Source organism: Calypte anna, chromosome 2 (genome assembly GCF_003957555.1).
Source record: "Calypte anna isolate BGI_N300 chromosome 2, bCalAnn1_v1.p, whole genome shotgun sequence".
In the NCBI taxonomy this organism is placed as follows: domain Eukaryota; kingdom Metazoa; phylum Chordata; class Aves; order Apodiformes; family Trochilidae; genus Calypte; species Calypte anna.
Window position 1 is genome coordinate 138,298,972 of NC_044245.1, and position 27,387 is coordinate 138,326,358.

General features: G+C 40.2%; 2 protein-coding genes across 2 annotated transcripts in view; both read right to left on the minus strand.

The window, feature by feature from the left end:
• SNTB1 (syntrophin beta 1) overlaps positions 1-12,383 on the minus strand; it is a 57,057-nt gene extending 44,674 nt beyond the window's left edge. The window contains exon 1 of the mRNA XM_030445124.1: positions 12,256-12,383. Within this exon, the coding sequence (XP_030300984.1) occupies positions 12,256-12,308 (53 nt within the window). The 5' untranslated portion in view covers positions 12,309-12,383. The remainder of the gene's footprint in view (positions 1-12,255) is intronic.
• Positions 12,384-12,413: 30 nt separating this feature from the next.
• LOC115597856 (beta-1-syntrophin-like) overlaps positions 12,414-27,387 on the minus strand; it is a 55,379-nt gene continuing 40,405 nt past the window's right edge. The window contains exon 2 of the mRNA XM_030445125.1: positions 12,414-12,536. Within this exon, the coding sequence (XP_030300985.1) occupies positions 12,526-12,536 (11 nt within the window). The 3' untranslated portion in view covers positions 12,414-12,525. The remainder of the gene's footprint in view (positions 12,537-27,387) is intronic.

Consider the following 27,387-nt stretch of genomic DNA (forward strand, 5'->3'; position numbering starts at 1 on the left):
GGGATCAAGTGCATCCACAGTAAGTATGCAGATGACATCAAGTTGGGATGGAGCGTTGCTCTGCCTGAGTGTAGGAAGGCTCTACAGAAGGACCTGGACAGGCTGGACTGATGGGCTGAGGCAATACTGTATGAGGTTCAATAGGGGCAAGAACTGGGTCCCTCACTTCGGTCACAACAACCCCGTGCAATGCTGCAGGCCTGGGGAAGAGTGGCTGGAAAGCTGCCCAGCAGAAAAGGACCTGGGGGTGTTGATTGACAGGTGGCTGAAAATGAGCCAGCAGTGTGCCCAGGTGGCCAAGAAGGCAAAGAACATCCTGGCCTATATCTGAAATACTGTAGCCAGCAGGACTAGGGAAGTGATCATGCCCCTGTACTTAGCACTGGTGAGGCCACACTTCAAATAGTATGTTCAGTTTGGGGCCCCCCATAAAGACATTGAGGTGCTGGAAAAAGTTCAGAGAAGAGGAACAAAGCTGGTGAAGGGTCTAGAGAAAAAGTCCAAGGCAGGGAACTGGGATTGTTGAGTCTGGAAAAAAAGGAGCCTGAGGGGGAGACCTTATTGTTGTCTACAACAGCCTGATAGGAGGTGGTAGAGATGTGGGAATTGGTCTCTTCTCCCTATTAACAAGTGATAGAACAAGAGGAAATGGTCTCAAGTTGCACCAGGGGAGGTTTAGTTTGGGTATTAGAAGAAACTTCATCACTGAAAGAGTTATCATTGGAACAGGCTGCCCAGGGAAAATGGTTGAATTACTGTTCCAGGAGGTGTTTAAAAGATGTGTAGAGGTGGTATTTAGGGAAATGGTTTAGCACAGGACTCAGTTGAATTAGGTTAATGGTTGGACTCAATGATCTTAAAGGTCTTTTCCAACTGAATAATTCTGTGATAAGTGAGGGAAAGCCAAGCTCTAAGCACAGAAAGGCAGAAAGAGGGTCTTGAGGTTAACACTGCCAGCACACCATAACACAAAGACCATGGGGATGAGTAGCATAGCAGGAAACTGAAACATTTGCATATCAACTTCATTTAGTGTCAAAATTGTTCTGCAGCATTATTTAGCAGCAGCTTGGATGTCAGCACTTACATATCTTTACATAGAGACACACATAAAGCATCACTAGCTCTTTGCCCTCCTTTTTCCTGTCCTGTAGCACTCACACTGCTCTCCTGCTTTCCCTTCCCTTTTTATCTGCTACAAGTGTCTTGGAGCATTTCTTTGTCCATCTCTTCAGTGCTTTGATTTTTCTGGGGTTTTTTTTTTCCCGAAAACGTTCAAATCTAAGTTATCTGACCTTTGCAGACCTCCCTCTTTTTTTCAAGTGGCTGAAAAAAACCCACACCAAAATACAAAGCAAAAACCCACTTACAAATCTTATTTTAATCCACTAAATCATTATTTAAATATTTTCACAGAAAAGAAAAAAACAAACCACTTTGTTTAAAAGTTTGTAGATTAAAAATGAAAGTGTTCTGCTGTCCTTGGTTACCGCCACCTCCACACCACACACATCCTTCCTTGCCACCCACTCACCATGACAGGCTTTATTCCTGTCAGGTCACACTTGGTTCCCTTCACACATAGACACAGAGATGCACAAAATTTTATTCACACTCACGTATCTGCATGCATGTACAGACACTTTTTTGGAGTAGCACGTGTAGGAGGTTTGCTAATTCCTATTCAATTTGTGCTGGAGATGGGAAGGAACACCAGGACTTCACCTGTCTGGCCCCATGTCATTGAGTCTAGGGAAAAGATGTAATTTGTTTTTCAAGAAAGTGAGACATGATTAGTCCCAGATTCACCAGGACCTGCACAGAGTGAAGGCCAGTCATGTCATAATTACCCAGTTCTACACTGGTATCTCAAACACCCCATGGGAAAACTCAGGGATTTTCACCATGTCCCCAAATCCTGGCACATTCCCGGAGCAATCCATTTCTTAAACTGATGCAGGTCCTTGGGACAATAGAAAGCTATTTTAAAGTGATTTAACACAGCAAAAATTAAAAGTAAATAAAAGTAAACGAACATCCAAAGTTCAACATATTTTGTTGTTGTGTTTGAGTAAATGAATACCCTTGAGGCTGCTATGCAGAAAATGATCTTCAGGTTGTCTGGATTTGGATTTTTTCCCCAGAAGCTTAGATGGTGATTTAATTCAAAAGAGACCAAAACATTCCTCTCTACAGCAGGGACAGTCCTATAAAGGTGTCTGATCTCAGTGACCCTCCAAGAAGGCTGAGAAGAAATACAGGCTAAGATATAAGATCATATGACCCACAGCAAAACTGACAACCTTTTTGGCAGGTGAGGATTTTCACAAATGATGGAAAATAACTATTCCTAATAATGAAGAAAAAAAAATAAAATCACCTTTCCTGCCTATAGGCTTCAGAGCTCCAGCTCCCACAGGAGTGGAAAACCATCACTTATGAAGAGAGATGACTGCAGCTTCCAAAAAACACCAGCAATCTCAGAGCTGCCCAAAGAAGATGATGTAGATGAGAGAGGACTGTCAGATAGCCCTGTCTGAACCAGTTATTTATTCTAGAAATTAATAATTTGCCCCAAAATTCTGTTATAAGAGAAGAAATGCAATCTTATGTGTCTCTCATCTATCAACCCTAGCCCTGAATGCACTGACCCTACCTACCAAGGAAGTTCCCACAGCCATGCAACTATTAGAGAGGACATGTTAATGTAGCAAGGAGGAAGAGGTCTCCCTCATTGCCCAGCCATTCATCCATCCCTACATTCCTCTCCCCCACAACACTTATTCTTCTTTCTCCTATCCTCAGGGTATTGAAGGGGATGCTGCAAATGCCTTTTTAGCTTAATAAACTTCCTCCAGCTTGAAAAGAGAAAACAATAGATAAATATCAAGTGCCACCTACATGTTCATCCCTTCAAGTAAAGGGTAGATTTTGTTGGCAGATTAGCAGTTACAGTACTATAAATAAACAAGAACACAACAAGAAACTTCCAACTTTACACAAAAGGAGAATTTGGATGTGTAATAGTAAAATAGTTAGGAGCTAAGGTTAAAAACTCATTTGCTTTGATCTTAAATTCATGACCATTTGTGGGCAAGGATGTTGAGGGCTCCACAGTGGTAAATCATCTTTCCATCTGACTGCACACAGCACAACGTGGTGGTTTAAGGAAGAGAGGAAACCAGAGTTTCATTCTGATTACTGACATTTTTGTTCTTTGCATCTGTTCAAGTTGTTTTACTGTAATGTTGGACTGTTGATTTCTTCCCTAGTTTAACAGTAATCTAAACAGATAACAAACAGAGCCCACGAGGGGACAAAAAACAAAACCCAAAACAAAAATTCTTGATATAAATCAGGGCTTTAGCAGGCTCAATGACTTCTTCAAAGGACTTATTGGTATTCAAATAGTAAAACATGTCTGTACCAGTAATGATAATTAAGTGTTATATGCCTTTCATCCAAGGATTTCAAGCTGTAGGTCACCACAACACTGCAAATTAAATACAGTCTCTTCATTTCACAGAAATTTCATTTACAACCAGAGAGCAGTTCAATAACAGCACAAGCAATATGGCACAAATTCCTTGGGGATGTGTGGAAGGTGATTTTTTATACTGGTACTGTGCCCATTATAGTATCTGTAACTTTCACAGAATCACAAAATCACAGAGTCATCCTGGTTGGAAAGGACCTTTAAGATCATCAAGTCCAACCTTTAAGCCACTGCCACTGTGGTTACCAGACCATGGCACTGAGTGCCACATCCAGTCCCTTTTTAAAAACATCCAGGGATGGAGAACTTGCTCTGTCTCTGATGCAGACGTAAGTCCTTTTGCTTTCTTCTGCTCAGCTGCAAAGAATGGTAGCAGAAAAGAGACCCAACTTTCCTGAACCACAGTCCTGATAAATCTGTACTGTCCATTAGAAAGGGAAGATTTCTACCTCTCTAGGAAGTTCCGCAGAACCTCTGGTGTCCTCCAAGGGCTGACACAGTTCCACAGTGCTGCAGCAGTACCAGCACAGCGATGGAAATGCTGCATCACTTCCTTAGTGATGGGTCCAGGGCTCAGCCTCTGCCCAGCATCTCAGCCCATCTGTGATTCTACCAGCAATATTGTTGACTGGGCTTAGTTTTATCAAACTACCTCTTAAGAGGGAAGAGACTAATAAAAAATAAACAGGACCTATGCTCTACCAGAGCAGCCATCAGTCCTTCTCAGTGCCATGGTCACTCTCTGCAGCAGTGCCCTGCCCTCTGCAAGCCCTACAGCAGGTATGTGACTCAGGGAATCGGCTCTCCTGTCAGGGGAAAAAAAAACCAGGCTGCTCTGCAAGGAGAATTCAGCCTTTGTTTTGTACACCAGTGGCTGCTGGTGCCTTTGAACATCAAAGCATGATCCTGTTTACCAAGCAAGAAACAGGCAGGGTGGAGGCAGGAGCCAGGAGGCCACACTTCCATCAACAAGACATCCAGACTCTTCTCCACTGCCTAATATTTACCTCCCTGCCCCTTGGCCACCCCCCTTGGATTATACCTGCATGAGCATGAAGAGGTGCAGGAGATAAATGACTTTAATTTCTTCTACAGCATAGTATAGAACAGAGCAGAACTGAATATTTCCATTGTAAGGGACCTACAATGATCATCTGGTCCAACTGCCTGACCACTTCAGGGCTGATCATGTTGGAGCATATTGTTAAGGGCACTGTCCAAAATGCCCCTTAAACATTGACAGGCTTGAGGCATCAGCCACCTAGGAAGCTTGTTTCACTGTTTGAACATTCCCTTGGTAAAGCAATGCTTCCCAATGTCCAGTCTGAACATATCAAGTCTTGTAAAAAAGTAAGTCTTTTATAGAAAAATACTTGTGCTCTGTGCCAGCAGAGAAAGTGAGAGTGCTGGCATGTCTCAAAATACATGTGACCATATTTTCTAGAGTTTTACTGAAAAGACATGGAGTTTCTACTAGAACTCCAGCCACAACCTCTGTAAATAAACATAAACATTCAGAAAATCAATTAGTCAATTTTTTGTACAGTACTGTACTATAGAAGTGTCACAGATCCCTGACTTTTACTTATTTTACTTTTCTATTTATTTCATCTTCATGTTTTTCTCCTAACTTGTTATCAGCATTAATTTTTGACACAAGGACTATTTTTTACTATGTCATATTAAATCTGGTTGAAACTCAGATTTTACTTTAAGAAGTTTCTTATTTAAGATTTTGAAATGCCATTACAGAACCACGCAGGAATATTTTATGCTTACATAAATTACATGCTTGTACACCCATTACAATTAAAAATGTTAAATTGCACTGACCCTGTTACTGTGCCTTACTGACATGTTATTAAATAATGGAAGAATTTTTACATTTTTTTTTAAGAATGTGTGCAAAAGGAACCAGTTTTGGGAGAGACAGCTTTGCAAATCTTGCAGTTAATCTTTCAATTAATTGGTACTTCCCAAAGCAAAAGAAAAAAAAATTAATCAAAATAATGAGACCACTTAAGCCTGTAACTGCCTTTGGAATAAACAGGTCTCATTCTGTCTTGTACCTTTCTGCCATCCCAGGAAGCTCAGGTAATTCCCAGATGCAGCTCAGTGTACAGTGCCCAGATTGAGTGGATAAGAGTCAGTTCCTCTCCCACCTTTAAAACCTATCTGCTCAATTTCACCTTCTGATCGTAATTTTCAGTTCAGCCCCTAAATGAACAACAGATAATGAAAGTTCCTTATCTGGTTCTCTGTGTGTCCTCAGAGTGTTCGATACAAACTGCTCCTTTACTTGCTGCAGTGCTGCCACAGCTTCAAAACCCAAGCAAACCTTTCCCACCAGCAAGCAAATCCTGCCAATAGATAACTCAATCCTTAAGACCAGATCCCTGCTGCAGTTCCCTGTAAGCACCACACTGCTCTGGTCCCCTGCTATGAGAAAAATGTGATTTGTGCTGGATCAGGCTCACTCCTCCTAGGTTTGGCTGAAGTAGGTGCAAGCAGGACTTTAGAGTGATTTCTAAAGCAGGTGTGAAAACCTTTTCACTGCATGCAGCACAGCCTTTTTCCTCCAGGGAATGAGGAATCTCTCCTGTGTGTTGGGTGCAGAAGTGCCTTTGCATTATGTTCCAAGACGGCAAAAGCACCAACAGAAAAATTTCACCTCAGGCACCTATTCTTTTCTTTCTTTCTTTCTTTCTTTCTTTCTTTCTTCTTTCTTTCTTTCTTTCTTTTTCTTTCTTCTTTCTTTCTTTCTTTCTTCTTTCTTTCTTTCTTTCTTTCTTTCTTCTTTCTTTCTTTCTTTCTTTCTTTCTTTCTTTCTTTCTTTCTTCTTTCTTCTTTCTTTCTTTCTTTCTTTCTTTCTTTCTTTCTTTCTTTCTTTCTTTCTTTCTTTCTTTTTTCTTCTTCTTTCTTTCTTTTTCTTTCTTCTTTCTTTCTTCTTTCTTTCTTTCTTCTTTCTTTCTTTCTTTCTTTCTTTCTTTCTTTCTTTCTCTTCTTTCTTTTTCTTTCTTTCTTTCTTTCTTTCTTTCTTTCTTTCTTTCTTCTTTCTTTCTTTTCTTTCTTTCTTTTTTCTTTCTTTCTTTCTTTTCTTCTTTCTTTCTTTCTTTCTTCTTTCTTTCTTTTTTCTTTCTTCTTTCTTTCTTCTTTCTTTCTTTCTTTCTTTCTTTCTTTCTTTCTTCTTTCTTTCTTTCTTTCTTCTTTCTTTCTTCTTTCTTTCTTTCTTTCTTTCTTTCTTTCTTTCTTTTCTTTCTTTCTTTCTTTCTTTTTTCTTTCTTTCTTTCTTTCTTTCTTCTTTCTTTCTTTTCTTTCTTTCTTTCTTTCTTTCTTTCTTTCTTTCTTTCTTTCTTTCTTTCTTTCTTCTTTTCTTTCTTTCTTCTTTCTTCTTTCTTTCTTTCTTTCTCTTTCTTTCTTTCTTTCTTCTTTCTTTCTTCTTTCTTCTTTTTCTTTCTTCTTTCTTTCTTTCTTTCTTTCTTTTTTTCTTTCTTTCTTTTTTTCTTTCTTTCTTTCTTTCTTTCTTTCTTCTCTTCTTTGCTTTCTTTCTTCTTTCTTTCTTTCTTTCTTTCTTTCTTTCTTTCTTTCTTTCTTCTTTCTTTCTTTCTTTTTCTTTCTTCTTTCTTTCTTTCTTTCTCTTTCTTTCTTTCTTTCTTTCTTCTTTCTTTCTTTCTTTCTTCTTTCTTTCTTTTCTTTCTTTCTTTCTTTCTTTCTTCTTTCTTCTTTCTTCTTTCTTTTCTTTCTTTCTTTCTTTCTTTCTTCTTCTTTCTTTTTCTTTCTTTCTTTCTTTCTTTCTTTCTTTCTTTCTTTCTTTCTTTCTTTCTTTCTTTCTTTCTTTTCTTTCTTCTTTCTTTTCTTTCTTTCTTTCTTTCTTTCTTTTCTTTTCTTTCTTTCTTTCTTTTCTTTCTTTCTTTCTTTCTTTCTTTTCTTCTTTCTTTCTTTCTTTCTTTCTTTCTTTCTTCTTTCTTTCTTTCTTCTTTCTTTCTTTCTTTTCTTTCTTTCTCTTCTCTTCTTTCTTTCTTTCTTTCTTTCTTTCTTTCTTTCTTTCTTTTCTTTCTTTCTTTCTTTCTTTCTTTCTTTCTTTCTTTCTTTCTTTCTTTCTTTCGTTCTTTCTTTCTTTCTTTCTTTTTCTTTCTTCTTTCTTTCTTTCTTTCTTTCTTTCTTTCTTTCTTTCTTTCTTTTTCTTTCTTTCTTTCTTTCTTTCTTTCTTTCTTTCTTTCTTCTTTCTTCTTCTTTCTTTCTTTCTTTCTTTTTCCTTTCTTTCTTTCTTTCTTGTCTTCTTTCTTTCTTTCTTCTTTCTTTCTTTCTCTTTCTTTCTTTCTTTCTTTCTTTCTTTCTTTCTTTCTTTCTTTTTCTTTCTTTCTTTCTTTCTTTCTTTCTTTCTTTCTTTCTTTCTTTCTTTCTTTCTTTCTTTCTTCTTTCTTTCTTTCTTTCTTTCTTTCTTTCTTTCTTTCTTTCTTTCTTTCTTTCTTTCTTTCTTTCTTTCTTTCTTCTTTCTTTCTCCTATTCTTTAATATCATCACCAGAAGCTGTTTTAAAAGCTTTTTATTACTGCAGTAAGACTTACTGCTTATTGGTATTACTAGCTGTGACCATTCCCACATGCCTCTTTACAGGGAAGGGATGCTCCTCTGTGATGGACTGACATTAACTTTTTATTACTGCCACCAAGGACACTTTTCATTAAAAACACAGATTTGAGTAGCAATTATTTTAGCCTAGTTTCTTCCAGCATAAAATATAAAAATGTCCTGTGTCTTGAGGAGAATGACGTAGATGCCACTAAGTTGTTCTGCATCTTTTTTCTGTTGTGTAATGTTTGTACTATTTAAACTAAGTTTGGCATTGGTTTGTCTTAAGGATCTTCTCCTTAGTATCTTAATCAGGTATCAGAGAAGACAATTTCCAACATCCTTCAGAGGAAGCCCACAGAATTAGTTAGGTGAAGAAGACATCTGAGGACAGCTGGCTCTAAAAGCACCAAACTTCACTCCTGCATTGAAATAACAGATTCACCAAACAACCTGAGAGAAGACACCTGCAGGATTCAGCACCTGCAGGATGGGCAAGGGATCAGACCCAGCCAGCATGGGTTTAGGAAGGGCAGGTCATGCCTGACCAACCTGATCTCCTTTTATGATCAGGTGACCCAACTGGTGGATGAGGGGAAGGGCTGGTGGATGTGGGTCTACCTGGACTTCAGCAAGGCCTTTGACACCGTCTCCCACAGCATCCTCCTGAAAAAACTATCAGCCCGCGGCTTGGACAAGAGGCACCCTGTGCTGGGTTAAGAACTGGCTGGAGGGCCGGGCCCAGAGAGTGGTGCTGAATGGGGCTGCAATCCAGTTGGCAGCCAGTCACTAGTGGTGTCCCCCAGGGAATCAGTGTTGGGCCCAGTTCTGTTCAATATCTTCATTGATGATCTAGATGAGGGGATTGAGTCCATCATCAGCAAATTCGCAGGTGACACTAAGCTGGGGGGGAGTGTCGATCAACTGGAAGGCAGGAGGGGACCTGCCTGCAGAGGGACCTGGACAGACTGGAGAGTTAGGCTGATTCCAATGGGATGAGGTTTAACATGGCCAAGTGCTGGGTCCTGCACTTTGGCCACAACAACCCCATGCAGCGCTACAGGCTGGGGACAGAGTGGCTGAGAGCAGCCAGGCAGAAAGGGACCTGGGAGTCTGGATTGACAGGAAGCTGAACATGAGCCAGGCAGTGTGCCCAGGTGGCCCAAAAAGGCCAATGGCATCCTGGCCTGTATTCCGGAAACAGCGTTGGCCAGCAGGTCCAAGGAGTGATTCTGCCCCTGTACTCAGCCCTGGTGAGGCCACACCTCGAGTACTGTGTCCAGTTCTGGGCCCCTCAGTTCAGGAAGGATATCGAGGTCCTGGAGCAGGTCCAAAGGAGGACAACCAGGCTGGTGAAGGACTCGAGCACAGACCCTATGAGGAGAGGCCTGAGAGAGCTGGGGTTGTTCAGCCTAAAGAAGAGGCGGCTCAGGGGAGACCTCATCGCTCTCTACAACTACCTGAAAGGAGGTTGTAGCCAGGTGGGGGTTGGTCTCTTTTTCCAGATGACTTTCAACAAGACAAAGAGGGCATGGTCTTAAGTGTACCAGGGGAAGTTTAGGTTAGATATTAGAAAGAATTTCTTACAGAGAGAGTGATCCGGCATGGAATGGGCTGCCCAGGGAAGTAGTGGATTCTCCATCCCTGGAGATATTTAAAAAGAATTGGATGTGGCACTCAGTGCCATGGTCTAGCAACCGCAACGGTGGTAAAAGGGTTGGACTCGATGATCTCTGAGGTTCCTTCCAACCCAGCCAATTCTCATGATTCTAGACACAGATATCTCTTAACTAAAGCCAGTGTTCAAGGAGAGGCAGACGTTTTCTGCAGGGCTATAGCATTTGGTGGGAAAACTATACATATAACTTCCTCCATGCTCATTGAACTACATTTCATCCCAGATTTCTAAGACCTGGAGGACACTTCAGTGCCAACAACATCTATTTCCTTCTGATCCTTTAACACAGGGATCTTATCATGCTGAACATCAAAACAAGTACAGAGTGGTTCCACAACCCCTGATTTGACATGAACTCCACCTGCCACCAGAGAAATATCTGCAGTGGAAAGCTCATGCTTCCTATGTCCATGCTTGGTATTAGTATGAAACTAGCTCAGCTATAGTCCAAAGGAGCCTTTTATGGCCAACATATGCTTTGGCAGGCCTGACAGCAATGTGTTTCTAAAGCCAGTCCAGCAAAGTGACACCATCAGTTACAAGATCTATGTATGTCAGGTCACTGGGTTATGAAACAGGAAGTATCATAAGCATGTAAGGACATGGTTTGGGCTCTGTTGTAAACAAAGATTAAATTATTTTTCATGAAATCAGATTACTCTCTTGTGTTGCTGCTTTGGAATAGCATTTCTCCTGAAAAATATCAGTTTCATTATAAAAATTGTTTAAAAACCTTGAAACAGCTAAAGATACTAATCCATGGGGATGCTATATTATATTGCAGCGTAGAACAATAGTGAGGCTCTGTGTGCTTGGATGGAAAATCTCTGTTCAGGCTGTACGCTGACTTGTGTTGGACTGCAGTAAATATCAGAAGTCACTATTTCCACAGGAACTGACAGCAACACAAAATGAAAACCGTGATAATGAGCAATTTGACTCTCCCACGCATTACTTCCAAGTAACACCTAAGAACACACGTTTTTGTAGCATGCTTCAAAAATGTCAGTTTCATGACAGAAGCATCATGATCAATGAGTGTGTGGGCCCATTGAACTGGTCCTCCTTGACTTCAAAAAAAACTGAGGACCAGAAGAGTGACAATTGGCTGAAAATTTACAACACTGTCAAGAAAACACAACCACAAAACAAAATAATAAAAGGGGAAAATGCTGAAAAATTGAAGCCAACACGTGTAAGAGTGGTTACATTGTGATCATGTTAAACAATTGCAACATGCCTGGGTATATTTAAAATACACTCCTGGCAGAGAGAAGGACAAACTCTCAGGGCTAGTGATACAGCTGTCAGATCTTGACATCATAAACTATACAGATGTATGTCAATAAAAAGAGGCTAATTTCATAACTATCTTTGATTTCAACTTGAGAAAGACTGCTAGGGGGAAATTACTGCTTGACAATTGCACTTCTTTAGTAGTCACTTATCATTGACTATCCTGGTAACCACTTAGTTGAGAGGGAAAATCAAAGCAATACTAAACCATGAAGCATAGGTGTGGTGGTTGGGGAACCCTAAAAAGAAGGCCAGGCAACTATAGGAAAGAAAGAAGGAAAAATTACACAAATACCATAAAGTTCTGAATTGCAATGCAACAGATTAGAGGGGAACCCATCCTCCCCAAGCACCCTTCTGCTCTCCCTTCTCCTCCTTATCCCTCTGCACAGATGAAAATATAATTCTATTACTGCCTATATATAAATGCTGAAAATCAAAGGCATTACACCCAGCTCCTGGGCAAGCCAGAACACTGCAGAAAAAAAAAAAAACCCAAACAATTATTTTGGATGGAAGAATCAGTCTGTATTACTGACTTGACTGGTTTCTTTTTAGCAGCAGCTGTTAGAGGAGGGGACTGTGCTGGTATAGTGCAGCTGTTCCACATATGTTATAAATAAGGGCTGGTAAAAGCTCATCCTATTTTTAACATTATGAGAAAAAAACCAAGAAGTCACAGAAATTCCGAATTAAGGCCCTGTAAGTGGGGAACTTTTTTTCTGTTCTTGATTTTAATGCCCAGAAATGAATGACAAAACAGGCAATTCTTTTAAAATAATAATTAATCTAAAAAAGAAAATGCTAAAATGCTCTGGCAGGATTGGTTGGATGCTATGACCTTCAGAGGGTCCCTTCCAATCCCTGACATTCTGTGATTCTACGTTGTCTTTCCTTCAAAAGCAGACACTTAATCAGGATTAAAAACGAACATCTGCAAGTTTTCTATTTCTAGATAAAAAACATTGGATTACCACACTGAAGAGTTTCTTTAGCACAACCCAAAACCTGATGAGTCTCTAACCCCCATGTAGCTGAGTACCAAACCCAGCACCACACAGCTCAGACACCACCACCCACCCTTCCCAAACTTGGCCCTCACTGGTGCTGTCGGAGCCCATCACCAGCTCGCCACTCACAGTGCTGAAAAGGCCAACAACCAATTCAAACGTGTAAGGGCAAGAATCCCACCCGGAAGCAATCCTTTCATTCACCTGTTTTTCGGCGGGTCTGAGATGGTGCAAGTTGGCGGGTTCACATAGCACATCCTGAGTGGAATGTCGTCTTCTTGTCTCTGTGGCGATGGGCAGCGGAAAGCTGCCGGCGCGGCGGCTCGGCGGGTCTCGGGCGCGCCGGGGGGATAGTGGGGGGGGGGTAGGGCACAGCCCGAAGGCGGGGAGGGGACTCTGGGGGAGGCTGTCGTCTCTCCACCCAATTTTCTGAAACAGGAGAAGGCCCTTTCTTCACATAGGGTGTTGCTTCTCTCATGTATTCACTATGAATAAAAAAAAGGGAAAAAGGAACATAATAAATAAAAGGATATTCAGCAGTTGAATCCCATGTGAGTTCTTTCAACCAGTACCAACCCTGCAGGCTGGAGGGTGGGGGGTTGGGAAGCTGTGCAAAGAGAGAAAATGGAAGCCTGATTGCAGCCCACCTTAGTGTAGTGCTATGAGTACAATAAGAGAGAAAGAACCAGAATAGGAGAAATAAGAACATGTGGCTGGTGTAAAGCCAGGGAGAGCCATCTGACCTTTGCTTAACAGGCTGTAAGCCCTCACACAGCAGTTTGCCTATGTACAGAAGCCATGGGCTGGCTGAGGTAAAAGGGAAGGTTAAGAGAGATGTTCAACCAAGTGACAGTGAAACTATTATTATCTGAAATCTTCCAGCGATACTCCCAGTGCTGCAAACTCACATCTTGCTTTCTGATTCATGCTTGTCACTGTCCCACCACTGATCTTAACAGCTATTTCGCTTGCTGGGAAACAGTTTTATCTGATCTACTTGTGCAGCTATATATGGAGTAAACAAAAACCAATTCAACTCTTAAACCTTCTCATGGAGAAATAAAATTGAGTTTAAGTCTTCATAAGAGTGTAGGTATCAGGTGTCTTCTCAAGCCTCCCCCAGTGCTTTTCCTTCCAGTATGGATAGCACAGGTCAATGTAGGATTTCCAAATTATTCTTAATGTATACAAAAAATCAGTATCTGTTTTGCGTTACATACCTCGTATTCTCCTCTTTATGAAGGCAAATATTACAACATTTTCCCTGTTCTTTAATTCTTCTGACAGTTCAAAATAACTTTTACTTTTTCATGTGCTTGGCAAATTGCCAGCTACATTCCCCTTCATCTTCACAAACCTGACAGAGCTCAACCAAGAAAAGGCCTCACATTTAAGCACCGTGGGTTAAACATATATATCAATGTATACAGCCAAACTGGCTGCTGCCGCTTGATACAACTACAACTCAAAGAGCAACGAGACAAATTATCGCGTAGGGGCAGGAGCACCGTGAACTATTTGGGAGGTTATTGGAATGTTGTAAGAGATAATTTCAAGGAAAACTGTGCAGATCACATATGTCAGTTTGGCTGAAGAGACTGCAAATGACTGAATAACAAAAAGCCAGGTAGACTAAAGTTTTAAGGTCAAAGTGAAAGCAAGAGAAGTAATCAGAAGGAGTGAAGAACAACAATAGTGTTTCTATAAAAATCAAAGATAAAGTCAGCAACTTCAGCAGCACTATTTTCAAGGCACTTCATGACAGCTTTATTAAGAGAAGTAGCTGTGTAAAACTAGGAGCCCAGGCTCTGTGAGAATTTTATTGCCATCTTTCCTCTAAGGACACCCCATGCACATCTTGCCATGCTCACTGTTCTTTTTTAAAAAAACCTCAAACTGTTAGCCTCAACATTAAGGACTTCTGGTTTAGGCATTTTACAGCATATTCCACTGTGAGAGAGGTCATTTGTGATTTAACCAGACATGCTGTTCCTACTCAACACTGCTGTTTTGATTTCTTTGCCCAATTCTATTCTGAGATGTTTTTGAAATGGGAATGGCTGGCATGAGATTCCAGTAGGCTTCCAGAAACTAATTTAAGGAAAAAGTATGTTGAGATTGATATTTGTTCTTTTGGTAGACACCTACCTTGAGTCCCTTATCTAATAAGCTGTGCCACCAAACTCTCAAAACCAGTGTTTATCCTTGGGCACTCCATAAATTACCTGATTTTTAAAATTGTTGACTATGAGCAGTTTTAGCCAGTGCCATAGATACTGGTTTTTGCAGGTGCTTATAGCCTTTGGAAAACAGTGACTGAAAACATACAAATGGGGTGAATCTATTCCTGTTTTCACTGAACAAATATGAATTCATCATTAACTGAAATGGAGAGACAGCTGAAACTGTTAAAAAAACCAAAAAATGGCTGCAAAAATTTTTGTCCCCTTCAAAATTAGAGGTTATCAATCAAGAAAAGTAATCCAGTCAGCTTTTGAACTCCATTGCAATGACATGCCAGCAGATGTAATGCTAAATAAAGGTCCAGGTCTCAACACTGCAGCTATTTCATCTGTGCTATTTTCATCCTTTTCCATCTGAAGCAGTATGCATTCAACCTGAGCATCTTTTAATTAAGGAAAGGAGAGAAGTGCAGGAGGAGGAAGGAAGCAGAAGTGAAAAATCTGGCTCTAAACCTAAGCAGGAACAAAAAATGTGAGTTTAATAAACTGGAGACAGAGACAGAAGACCCATCCCTTCCACGTGCCAAGAAGCCAAGTTTCCATGCTGTGCACCAGTGTATTCATGGCAGGCAGCTGCACAGGCTCAGAAACTCCTCTGCTACAGGAAGCAGAAGCAGAAGGAGAGAGCAGAAACACAACCTTCTTTCCACAAATGAAGTCTCAAACACAGCAAAAGCCAAGAAAATCACCTTGAGAAAAAAAATGTCCTGTGATAACTCTAGAAAACTTCTGAACTCCCAGACCTCTAGTTTCTACTAACTCTTAACAGGAAAGAAACTTAGCTGAATGAAGACTCATTAATATATTGGTAAACTGCTGAAGACCAGTTTCCTACAAAATCCTACAGAAGTAAAAAAAAAAAGAAGAAAAAGGTGAATATGGGTTTTATGCCCATAAAAATAGATTTTACTAGATTTTACTGTTTACTTCCTACTTCACACTAAATACAGCTCTCTAGATTCATTGCTGAATTCTGCTGGGTTTTACAAACCAGACTATGGTTCTTGCATATTCAAATGTGTTTCACATTTTAAAAGCCCACAAATGGATACAAATAAATAAATACCCAAATGAAATATGGGAGTGGAACAGGTGGCAAAACTGGTCCACTTATATATATACTTTGTAATTATTTACATTTCAGAGTCACTGTGTTCCATTTGTCCCATCAAAATCCATAATTACACATCCATACCCAAAGTCCTGGTTATGATTTTAGCTGAAATAAGACACATGTTATTCAGATGATTCGTAAATTTTATGAGCAACTATTTCCTATTTTCCTCAACTCTGGATGCAAATCCTGAAGAACACTGTTTTATACCAACACTCCAGTAATCCTACTACACACACAACAATTTATGGTGTTGCACCCCAAAATGCAGATTGTATTTTGCAGGACTGTCCATTAACCTGTTCTTAATCCACCTAGAGAAAAAACAAGTTGATACCAGTGTGTATTATTAGCATATTCCTATTCCAGACTGCATTATCTGAGAATCTTTAATGCAGCAATGTTAATGGATAACTGAAGTTATACAATTCACTTCCATCATCAAGTTTTAAAACCAGAAAAAATGTGATACAGACTATTAGACATTATAGCAATAATGTGAATCATATTCTGTTCTCTGACCATTACACTCGAACTAGATTTCCCTTGGATGAAGTAGCACAAATCCAGGTACTGATTGGGAAAAAGGAAGTGGCTGTAGAAAACACTGTTATTATATATTGCCAATGAAACTACTTAGTGGATTAGAACAGTACAAGATCTAGGAAAATTAAATAAGCATGTCATTATATAACAACTGAGTTATGTTTAACTATTCTACAGGCATGTATATATATGCCTTCAGAATAGATACCTATCTATAACATATATACAAATGCTAAATAGTTATTTTTATAAAAAAGCTACATTCTTTAGGACCAACAGGATATACTTTGCAAACAGAAATTAATTTCTCAGTAAGTAGTGAGAAAAAATTTGAATGGTTTCATTATGATAGCTCAGTTTACTGGTTAGACTGTAACTTTCAGAATTGCCCAAAGTCATCCATTTTGATGCTATAGCTTAACCTCAGAGAACCTTATATTCAATGCTATTTAATGATCCATGCCCTTTTGGTGCACCACTAATTAGAAACTGTGGTCAAGCAATTAAAATTCCAATCTCCGGAGTGCCCCCCTCCTCCCCAAGAGAAGAGGAAGGGAAGTGGCAGTCAAATAAATTAAACCACTGATACACACTGAAATACTTTGCCTTATTTTTTGATCTGTAAGACAGGCCACATAGCTTCCAAAAAAATCACTTCATTTATAGGCATTTCTGCCAAGTCCCAAGTCTTCACAATTAATCCTTTGTTACTCTTCACAGATGACTTTTTTTTTAGGGAGGGAAAGAAGCAGGCTTTTAATGACAGAAATACTACAGACCAACTTGGTCAGGTTCTTGGCCAGACACAGTTCTAAGGAACTGGAACTCTTCTGACACATTGAAACTGTTCCCTAGGAGGAAAGACAAAGACCACTGAGGAGAGGCCAGCACTCCTGAGCAAAGCTCTGTGGTTACTATAGGGATGAGGCCAGGATGTGCAGAAAGCAAAATTAACAACATGCCTGAAACTGCTTGAAGATTATCAAGGACTCCTTTGCAAAGGAGAAGCCCAGTGTCTCCTCTATACAGTCATTCTCTCCTGAGTAAGTACCCAGAGACAGCTAGCAAATGTTAGTAGAAAAATATCACCCAGAAACCTCTTGAGGCTATTTTCAAATGAAGTCCTAACATTAGATACCTCTAACCCAAAAAGATAAGTTTTACAAAGTTCCTATAAATCCATCTTCATCTGATGTGATTACTGCCAGGGTGAAAGATGGTCCACAAAAGAGGATCTAGGCAAGTCCTCCACCACAGTGAGATGTTTTCAGACAGCATGTAGGGATCAAGCCTAGAAATTGATCATGAGCTCAATTGCTTTTATCAGTTCATTCAGTATGAAGGGGCTGTTTGAGTCATTTGTACTTCAGCAAGCACAACAGACCATCTGCAACAATATTGCAGGCAGCTTGGCATCCAAAATCTTCTCTTGCAAAAATGATTCTTGGTTAGTTTCAGAAGAGCTGCTAATACAGAACTAGAGGAGGCCCAAGCTACAGGTTTGCAGTCACCACCTGGAAAGGGGGAAACAAATGAAAACACTTCTAAGGTTATAGCTAGCACCACTAGAAGTCCAGGTTAGTGGCTGAGAGTGATCTAATAGCTGCTGAAATGATACTGTCCCAAGAAAAGGGTGGACTGTAGCAAAACCTTGATGTAATCACTGCAGATGTGTGGCCTTCAGAAGAGAGGATCGGCCAAGTAAGTCAATCACTCAGCATGGTTGTGTCATTTTGATGGATGAAACATTAAAACACAGAATTTGCAGGTTTTTTAAGACCTAAACCAGAATGCCCCTAATGGTTTCTAAGATAGCTGTAACTGAAAGAAGTATTGACATAAATTTTATAAACTGTGCCCGAGCAATGCCAAAGTACATGCAGAGTATTTTACACTGTTGGAAATGGAATTGACTTTAACAGAGCTGGAAAGAGGTCTCTTGTATTAATATTAGTCCAGCCTCACCAATACAAGATGTGCCTGCTAGGTTTTAAGTTAGAAGTCAAATTTCCACTAAACTCAAGGAAACCAAATGCCCTACAGTGAAGACAGGGGCATAAAGATAAGATGAGAATCTGTCCAGGTGCTGGTGCCAGCACTGACACTAATACTTGAAAAAAAACTTTCTGAATCAGATTATCTATGAAGATGTATTGCATGACCATTTCAGCAGCTTTAATGTAGCATAGAATGAAAACTAGTCAATAATCCTGCTGGTGAGAGTTTCCACTCGATTTCCTACAGAAACATCTGTTACTGCCTTCAGACAAGTACCATCCATTAACATCATCTGCTTTCCCCTGTGCTGAGAGGGATTTGAAATATTAAACCTCTTGATCTGCCAAGAGTGTCAGAGCTCCACCTCTGGGACATGATACAAATTAGTTAAAATAAACACCTTCTGAGAATACAAATCCCCTTTATGGTTTATCCTTTTGTCATATCATAGTGAGACTAAGATGAATTTATCATTTTCTGCTGGTTTTAAGTTAATTCAGCTGAATCCAATTTTGTTGCTTCATTCCTTAAGGAGACAGGCTTGGATCTGAATTTTAAGGTTTTAAAAACCTTTTTAAAAATACATTCAGTGTGTGCACTCATTACACTTTTTATGTGGAAGAGATGAATGAGTGTTTTGAAAGGGAAACTTCAGGAGACAAACAGGCCTTTAAGATAAAGTTTACCTGAAGGGAAGACGTTTGCAATTGGTGCCAAAATGCTGGCTGTAATCAGCCAGACTTCAAGTGGCCTACAAACAATTGCATTTTAAAAATATAAATAATGCTTTGCCGTTTTCCTTTAAATGATCAGCTGCATGTATGGAAAAGGTACAACAATGTTAAGCAGTGCTGAAAGCACCATGACATGTTGCAGCCCCTAAAAAAAGGCAGTTCCTGTTCAGAGCACCTTGTAATCACCAATTTTTTGCGGTTAATACTTCCTGTTATTCATATCTGATTCCTTTAAGTGATTTTCTTTAAGTTGCAAAGTTTCTGTTTCAATAAATTGGATGTATTCAGTTCTGCTTCTTAATATGTCACTAAAGATAATGCCTGAATTCCAGTGGCAAGATCCCATAAGATAGTCATCTGTTTTCCAAAAACATTATGTACTTCCCCAAAATAAATGCAGAGGTATCTTTCTTTTCATGAACTGAAAAACAAATTTTAGGCTGTAAATTCTGTATATATACATATATATATATTGTATGAATTCTCTGTATTCTGTAATCCCCAGAAGTACAATGGCAGGTTAAAAAAGAGATGTTTTGGTTTGATCTAGGAGACACTAGGTGTATCTTTAAGAGTTTGTACTCAAAATAAGCACTGCTCAGAGCAGCTACATTGCACAAGTGTCCCTTATCTAATGAACTAAAAACTGAAAAAGACTACTGTCAAAACCTGCTAGCAGTAGCTATATAACTGACTAGATTTTTATGTAAAATGTGATACAGCTCATTTGCAACATTGTTATATGACATTATGAACTCTACAATTAGAACTATGCAAATCTTTCATAATGGAAGTGGAAAACATCTGAAACAGGTAATTTGGGAGCTGAAGATGGAAATTAGCAGCCACATTTTGAGCAAAACCATTGTAGGACCTGTGAGACACTCATTGATAATCAGACTGGAGCTTCTGCTTGTCTCCAAGGCAGATTGCTTCACAACTTAAAGAATAAAAACCAAAAGGTTTTAGTCAGCTGATGTTAGGTCTAGGTCATCATACTCCTTGTAATTCTACTCAAAGCCCAACAGAAAAATGTGGCTTCACATAAAGCAGGGAATGGAACAAAATGCATTCTTCAGTGAGCTTACAGTACTCAGATTCCTACTCAATAGTGACACAATGTATTTTAAAATATTTTATCGAAATATCTGGAATAAGTTAATTCAGAATTTTTCATATGATGCTCATACCTGTTGTGTCTGTCTCTCTGTTAGTATTTATAGATCTCTTTCCAATCACCCACACACTCAGATGGAATTCAAGGTGTCTGGCATCACCAGCATGCTATAATTTTTCTATTTACATGAGTAATCTCAAGTGTCAGAACAAATATATCAACCACTAGTGATTATGTGAAAAATATGTAAGGGTATTACAGTTTTAGAGCACTCTGTTATTTCAGCAGTCACACAAATCATTAAGTAGCACAGAATAGACTGAAAATGGCACTCACTGAGGGAAATTACCATGCTGTGTATGATTGTACCTGTTTTACAGATGGCTAAACTGACACAGGCAAGTTCAAATGCCATCCTGAAAGTCATGCAGTAAGTCAGTGACAGACTTCTCAGCACTAAACTTAATTTCTACTCTTCTAAGACTTAATTTTAAACAGTCCAAAGGGATCCCAGTGTCACTGGAAACTGGATTCACAATGCCTACAGTCTTCTAGCTGTGGGAAGACCTTGAAGATCTTCCAAGACCCCCAGGATTTATTTTTAAGGTCAGGGATGTAATCACTTCCAAATTTTCAAAGTTCATTTTTTTCATTCTTCAATGAACAACACCAAAAGCTTTGAAAATGAACAAAGTCAAGACCCTCATTCACCTAACACCTTGCCATATTTTTTGTGGCTAGGCTATTCATTGAAAGGCTTCAGATCACCACACAAGTCCTTATTTTTGGCAATGCTTTAATTTGCAACTTTTCCAACAGGAGAGACCAATGGTTATATCCGGAATATTCAAGTGTCACTGGTTATAAATACTTGTATTTATATATGTATGTAAATAGAGACATAGATAGATATATAGATAAACAAAATGTGAACACTACTTAAGTTCAGAGACTTGGACTGCAAAATCTTGGACTGCCCATGGGCCCACCTATTTCTCTCTACCTTTTTCATTTAAACTGGGAATAACAGAGTGAGGTAAATTTGGAAAAGCATGTAGTCAGGTCTAAAATGCCATCCCACAAGATCGCTTTTCTCCAACAACCAACACCATCTCTGTGCAGCCAAACCATCACAGTTCAACAGAAAAAGCATAATGACTTCTCTAAGAAGACATATGAAAGTCTGTAAAATACTCTTAAAATTTAACTCAGAAAAAAAAAACCCACAAATCTAAGGAGGTCTCTAAATCTATAAATGGGAACTGGGATGGATTTACGGTCAGAGGTGGTCATAATGTAGAAACTACACTTCTATTTATTTCAGTGTAGTCTAATGATAGCTCAAGACCACCTCTGCCTGGTTCTGAAGTCTTTCAAGAAGAAAAGGCAAGACTGTATGTCTAGTGAAGGCATTTAAAACAGAAGGACAATGAAATATTACGCCATACACTGATGCCTCAGTTCTTCAGCTTCCTTTTGAATAGAGTCCTTTCCTCCCAGAGACTGTGGGTTTTCTCTAGGAATAAGCCACCAAAACCTTAACAACAAACTACAATTAAAGAATAAGCTGGCCAACCTTTAGCACTGGTTATTCAGAAAGCACTCAGCACTTTGAACACAGGAAATTCTCAGAACTGCAGCTCCCAAAAAGGCCACGACTGAAACTCATCTGTGTTGCCATAGGACCAGGGCATCATGTGCAGTTCTCTGAAGCTCAGAGTCCCTTATCACAGCAATAACTCTTCTCATCTCTGAGAAGCTGTAGTTCCTGTATCTTAAGATGCAAATGATACCTGATGAAGCAAGGTCCTCATGGAACTCCAGGGCATAATGCTATTTGAGGTGAAAAAATTATTTTCTGGCAGGTTTATTGTTTTTAAATAGCACAATTTAAAATTATTCTGCAGACGGGATTCCAGAAATTTACTGAACATAGGCAACAAGGGAAGCAGTGAAAATCCTCACAAAAATCCTAAAGAGCACAATACAGAAACTGATTCTTTTTCTATGAAATGAGTTTGTGCTCTGAAAAATACATTCTCACTCAAAATAATTTATTTCTCTGCAAACAAAATAGTACTTTGAACTGACATTTTGATTTAAAATGCCCTTTTAAGATCAAACTGTTTTTCTAAGAAATATTACATGGAGTGTCCCCTGGCATCCATTTTGTCAGATGGAAAATTCATGTAGTTATGATTCCATTAGATTTCTTGCAGTGGACCAGGCATTTAATCAATGAGAGCAAAGAGCATCTAAATAGGGTTAGGCTTCAAATTCCTTTCAGTGAGAAGTTAAATCCCCATTAGCTTTGAGCCATAAACCCCTGTGGTTTTAGCATGCAGCTTAAAAGATAACTCTGTGAGGGGTCACGGCTCTTTACCGTAGTACTGAAAGCCTATTTCACAGATGGCCCTGCAATAATAATGTAAATATAATCCTGTTTCAGTGGACACTTTATCCTTCCAGAAAACAAGCAATGTTTTCTGTCCCAGAAAAAAAAAATCACATTAATCTTCAATTTAAAGGCAAAATAATTCTCTGTTTTACTTGGGTCCTATTACAGAGAATTCCTGAGGCTTGCCTGGTACTGTGCTGATGCTTGGGCCAGTGTGGTCCCACCACCCCTCTGTAGGACAAGAGAGGCACAGGTTGCACTCAGCAGCTACTGAACAGCAAGTGCAGCTGGCTAAGAACATCAAAACACATTTTCTCACTATGCCAAATGGCAGTTTTGACAGTTCCAGTTTGGTCATAACCAGGTTAAAATAGTACAACCTATTGTTTTTCAGAGTCTGCAAACTGCTTGCCATATACTTTTTGGTCAGCTATGGAAGGCTGATAACAGAGTTTGGAAAAGAACCTGGCAATTCCCAGCTGAGCTTCAAAGGGCTGTACTGAAATGCAACTCCATGTCAAATCACCACAGAGAAAACATTTGTTTAACCAATGAGAAGAATGCAAATTTGTTTGTATCTCAGATTTATTTGCCATTTGTACTACTCCAGCACTTACCAAGGTTAGCAAAGAACTGGTGCATGACAGCCTCAGATGCTGTGCAAACACAGAACAAAAAGCTGGTCCCCTCCCAAGGAGCTTAGAAATCAAGTACAAGTTGGGAGACAATAGAGACATGACAAGGAAATAAGCAGGCAGAGGAGCCTCAAGTAAAGATAATGCACGTATCTCCCAGTGTTGTTACAGCTCTATTGTATTCCTCTGTAACAGAGACAGTGGTAGCAGGTGCTGTTTGTAAGAAACACTGGAAAAACATGAGAAAGAAAAGGAAATCTGAGTAGAATGATATAGTTGCTAGGATGCATTTGTAATTAATAGTGGCAAGAATTTTCCCTGGGTTGTTACTGGTGCAACTTCCCATGAAGACATTCCACCAACTCTCCAACTTTTAGCACCATCTCAAGCATAGCAGAATTTTGTGCTGGAGTCATTGCTTGAATTCTGCAGAAAGATAGATAGCCGTAGCTATATATATATGTAGATATAAATAATTGATACAAAAATGGTTTGTCTGAATCAAATGGAAGCACCTAGCCAGAGAAGGATGCATCCACCAGAGCCTGTATGGATAGGGGACTGGTCTTGTAACCTATGTAATGCAAAGAGGAGTCCTCCATAAGTGTGCAGAGAACTGCAGCTCTGCTGAACCTCATCCTTTTTAGCTCGGACTCACGTGTTCAGGCCAGTTCACACAAAAAGGGATGAAATCCTCTCCATATGTCTTGCCTTTTGAGTCCTAAAAAACATTCAGTTTCAAAAGTAAACAAGCTTGCAAGGCAAAGGCAGACTGAAAGGAAAGGACAGTGTATCTGTACACTTGCCATTAGTTCAATTGGTTTTCTTGGTGCTCCAGTGTGGGAGAACCTTTGAAAAGATGAGCTGAAAGCACAACTTTCCCATCCAGACCATCTATGCTTTTACAGAATATCGGTGACACACACCGAGGATAACTTCTTGAGGCTTGTTTGCTTTATTTAGTTCAAGGGCAGGTCTCTCTTGCTACCTGCTGAGAGTACAGTCAGATGATATCAGTTTGTGGGTTTTTTTGTTGTTTGTTTGGTTTTTTAACAGCAGCACAGATGGGCACAGAAAAAAAAAACCATAACAAAACAACAAACAAAAACCCCAAAAAACAAACCAACAAAAAACCAAAACCAACCAACCAACCAAAAAAAAAAAAAAACCCAAAAACAAAACCAAACCAAAAATCAAGAACAATTGCCTCAAAGAACTTCTGATCTCAGGATTGCTTACACCTTGTGCCAAAGTCACTGGGTTCACCTTCACTGGGAATTATCTCAGGCTCAGTGGTCAAAGCTGAAGAATAAGCTATGAACAAGAGAAGAAAGAGAACTGAAAGGAAAATTAACCTCAGCAGACAGTTGCATAAATATCTGTTGATCCCCAGTTCCCCAGGAGGTATCCCAAATGGAACCACTAGAAAAAAGGTTTGAATTGAGCCATATAGGACCATCCCTCAGCACAGATCACAAACACCTGCCTGACTGTGTCCCCATTGTCAGGGTGACACTTCTCTCATTGTGCACACCAAAGGCCATCAGAATATTATTGATGCATCTCTGAAGTGATCATTCACATAAAGGAGCTGACCTTTGGACTTTTTGCCATAATATATTTGTGTTTCAGTTTTTAAAGGACAATTTGGAAACTAAATTTCAGCAAATGTCAGAAACTAATAAACAATTCAGTATTTATATGATGTTCATCTCCAACCCCTTATAGAGCCAATAAGAGACTGAACGGAAGGTGGTGGCAGATTGAAATTCTATTGCAAAACTTCTGAGGAACCCTCAAGACCAATCTGTTTGGTTGGTTATTACATTTAAGAAAAGAAGATGGGGAGCTGGGGCAGGATTTTAAGCCAGCTGATGGTGGAGGTATGCTTGTGATATTTAGACCCCTTCTACCATAGGAAGTGTCAGAAACTTATCCCATGGTTGGGTAAATAATGGCCCATTAGGAGCTGGTAATATTGGAGTGCTGTGTACACTCTTTGTTTAACCAAGGGTTATTCTGTAACTGTTTTATTAAATGCATGAAAGATTAGAGAGTATACAAGCCTATTAACTGCAAAGAGAGCAGACCAGCTCAGAAGTATGTGCCAGTAATTTGAGTGTTTTCAGGTCACTTCATTCTCCTCAAGCCTGTTTTTCACACCATTTATATTTCACTGCCTTGTCTTAGCCCACCAAAGGGCCAAATCATCATGGCCTTCAGAGACAGGTCTGGGTTCTTCCAGACTGAGATTGTAATGCCTGCAGCTCTCTTTCATTTACAATCACTAGACCCAGCTCATGCTCTGTGGCTCATAAGGGTTTTTGCTTAGCAAGCAGTGTCATTAATGATCAATGACCAGAAAGCCATCTTAATGAAAGTTTTAAGGAGATAATTTAGTAGCAACGGAGCAACTATATATACAAAAGCCAATATAGTAATATATAGACCTTTGTATATATATACGCATACACATGCATCCCCTCAACACAATGCTGTGTCCTAGGATGCTGTTACACAGCCAGAGGTATCTGGCTCTCCATTCCTCCAGAAGCTGTTACCTGATCCCAGTGGTCCTACCCCTCAACCACGGGGAGCAAATCTGGGTTTGTTCTTCTGCCACAAACAGCCCAGCAGCAGTCTCCTCTTCGCTCCAGCATCTGCCCTGTCCCATCCCTGCCTTCCTCCCACAGGCACAACCTGCACATCCTCCTCTCACCCACTGCAGTGAGTGTCAGTCTCACCCTGCCAACCCCAAACACCTCATCTTTCCTTTTACCCTTTCCCTCCACAACAGCAGCTGTGAAACTCTGCTGTAAAGGAGAAGAAGAGAAAAGAGGAGGCACAGAGATAAATTACCTCTGCTACTGGGCCAGGCTGCCCTCACCCACTCCCCCTTTGCTCCACGCACAAGTGTGTGCACAGAGCTGCTGCTGGGTCCCAGCACTTCTCCCATCCCAGCACCACCTTGTGCTGGGGCAGGTGTATGAGGAGTCTCCAGGACTCCATTCTGCAGCTTGCAGATCTGTTCCTATGGAAAGCACAGCAGGAAAGGAAGAAGCATCCTATGAGCTAAGTTTCAACACGAAAGGAAGAAGCATCCTACGAGCTAAGTTTCAAGATACGGTGAACGATGCCAACACATTCATGCTAGAAATTATAACTACCATTACACAGAAACATCATCTCCCTAACTACTGCATTCAAAGCACTCACTATACCTCAGTATTTTCAGATCACCTCACAAGAGCTCACCACCCACCAGTCAGGCTAAGTTGCAGAGGCAGGTCTGTATCAGACCATCAGAAACCTCTGATAAAAAAACAATGAGGTGCCCATGTCAGACTGTGGCATAGCCCACCTCTCCCCTGCTGGCATGGATGGGGAGCTAGAACGAAGCAGAAAACAAAACTTGTTTCCAAACAAAATATACCCTAAACACAGAACGAACAGAACAGTTCTCAGGGCTGTGCTGAGATGTTACCTAACAGGGTGATCACTACAGCCTGGCAGCCTCCTTTATGTTCTCCACTTTTGTGTAGTTTACAGTGTGCTTCCAGGGTGTTACCTGCAATGGTGAATTCAAACTATATTCAGAACAGGCAGCAATTAAATCGTTACAAATGTGTGAGGCAAGCATGCTGACAAGCTCTCCAGCTCTACAAGCGGCATCATCGGCAGTGATGGTGGGGGAGTCAATCTGCTGCACTTTTCCAGTGGTTTAAGGTAATGTTTGCCAGGATCCCCCCCAGTCAATGCTTTCTCCCCCCATGTCTTTGCATCAGGACACAGTAATTGCAAAGGTGCCTGATGTGCTTAGAAGATGGAAAGCTTCAGAGATTCTTCAGGAGAAGAAAAAAACAACAGCAAACCTCATGCAGTTGAGCCATGTTTCACCTTTCAGCAAGATTAACCCAAAAGGCCACCAATGGCTCCTCTTCCAGACATGCTTCTCCCATCCTTATAGAAGCTCTAATGACCTTGCTATTTACCTCCTCTGATCAGAAATAATATTTTTTAAAATACAGTGAGGAGTGTGTGGCTGACAACTGCCTGATAGGCGCAAGAACAAGCAGGTATATTTACCCAAAAACTTGTGTCCAGGGTCTTCTTGGCTGATGAGATCCTCTGGAATGACATGACTGAGGAGAAAATAGGCTGTGTGACTGCCTCAGCCCTACACCTCTCACTAAAAACATTTCCTAAACCTCCTAAAATGCTTTTGTAGCATCAGGGCCTCTCCTTCCTCCTGGGTGAAGGTGAGGAAGGCTGACCCAATTACACAGGGACTGGGTGCCCTTCTGCCCTCTCCATCCCTCCTCGCCCCTGTGCTGGAGGAAACCTCTGCTGCAATTACAGCTGTCTGAAGTCAAGCATCTGAATCTGCAGTCTGATGAAAAGCAGGCGCCTCTGGCATGGGCTGTCACATTTAGAAGTGCCATTGTTTCTCTTTACACTCAATAGTTGCTCCTCCAGTGAGAGGGAACAGAGTTTGCACACAAGCAGTCCCTGCTTCCCTGGCCTGCCAGACCTCCCTGCTCACTGCTCGGA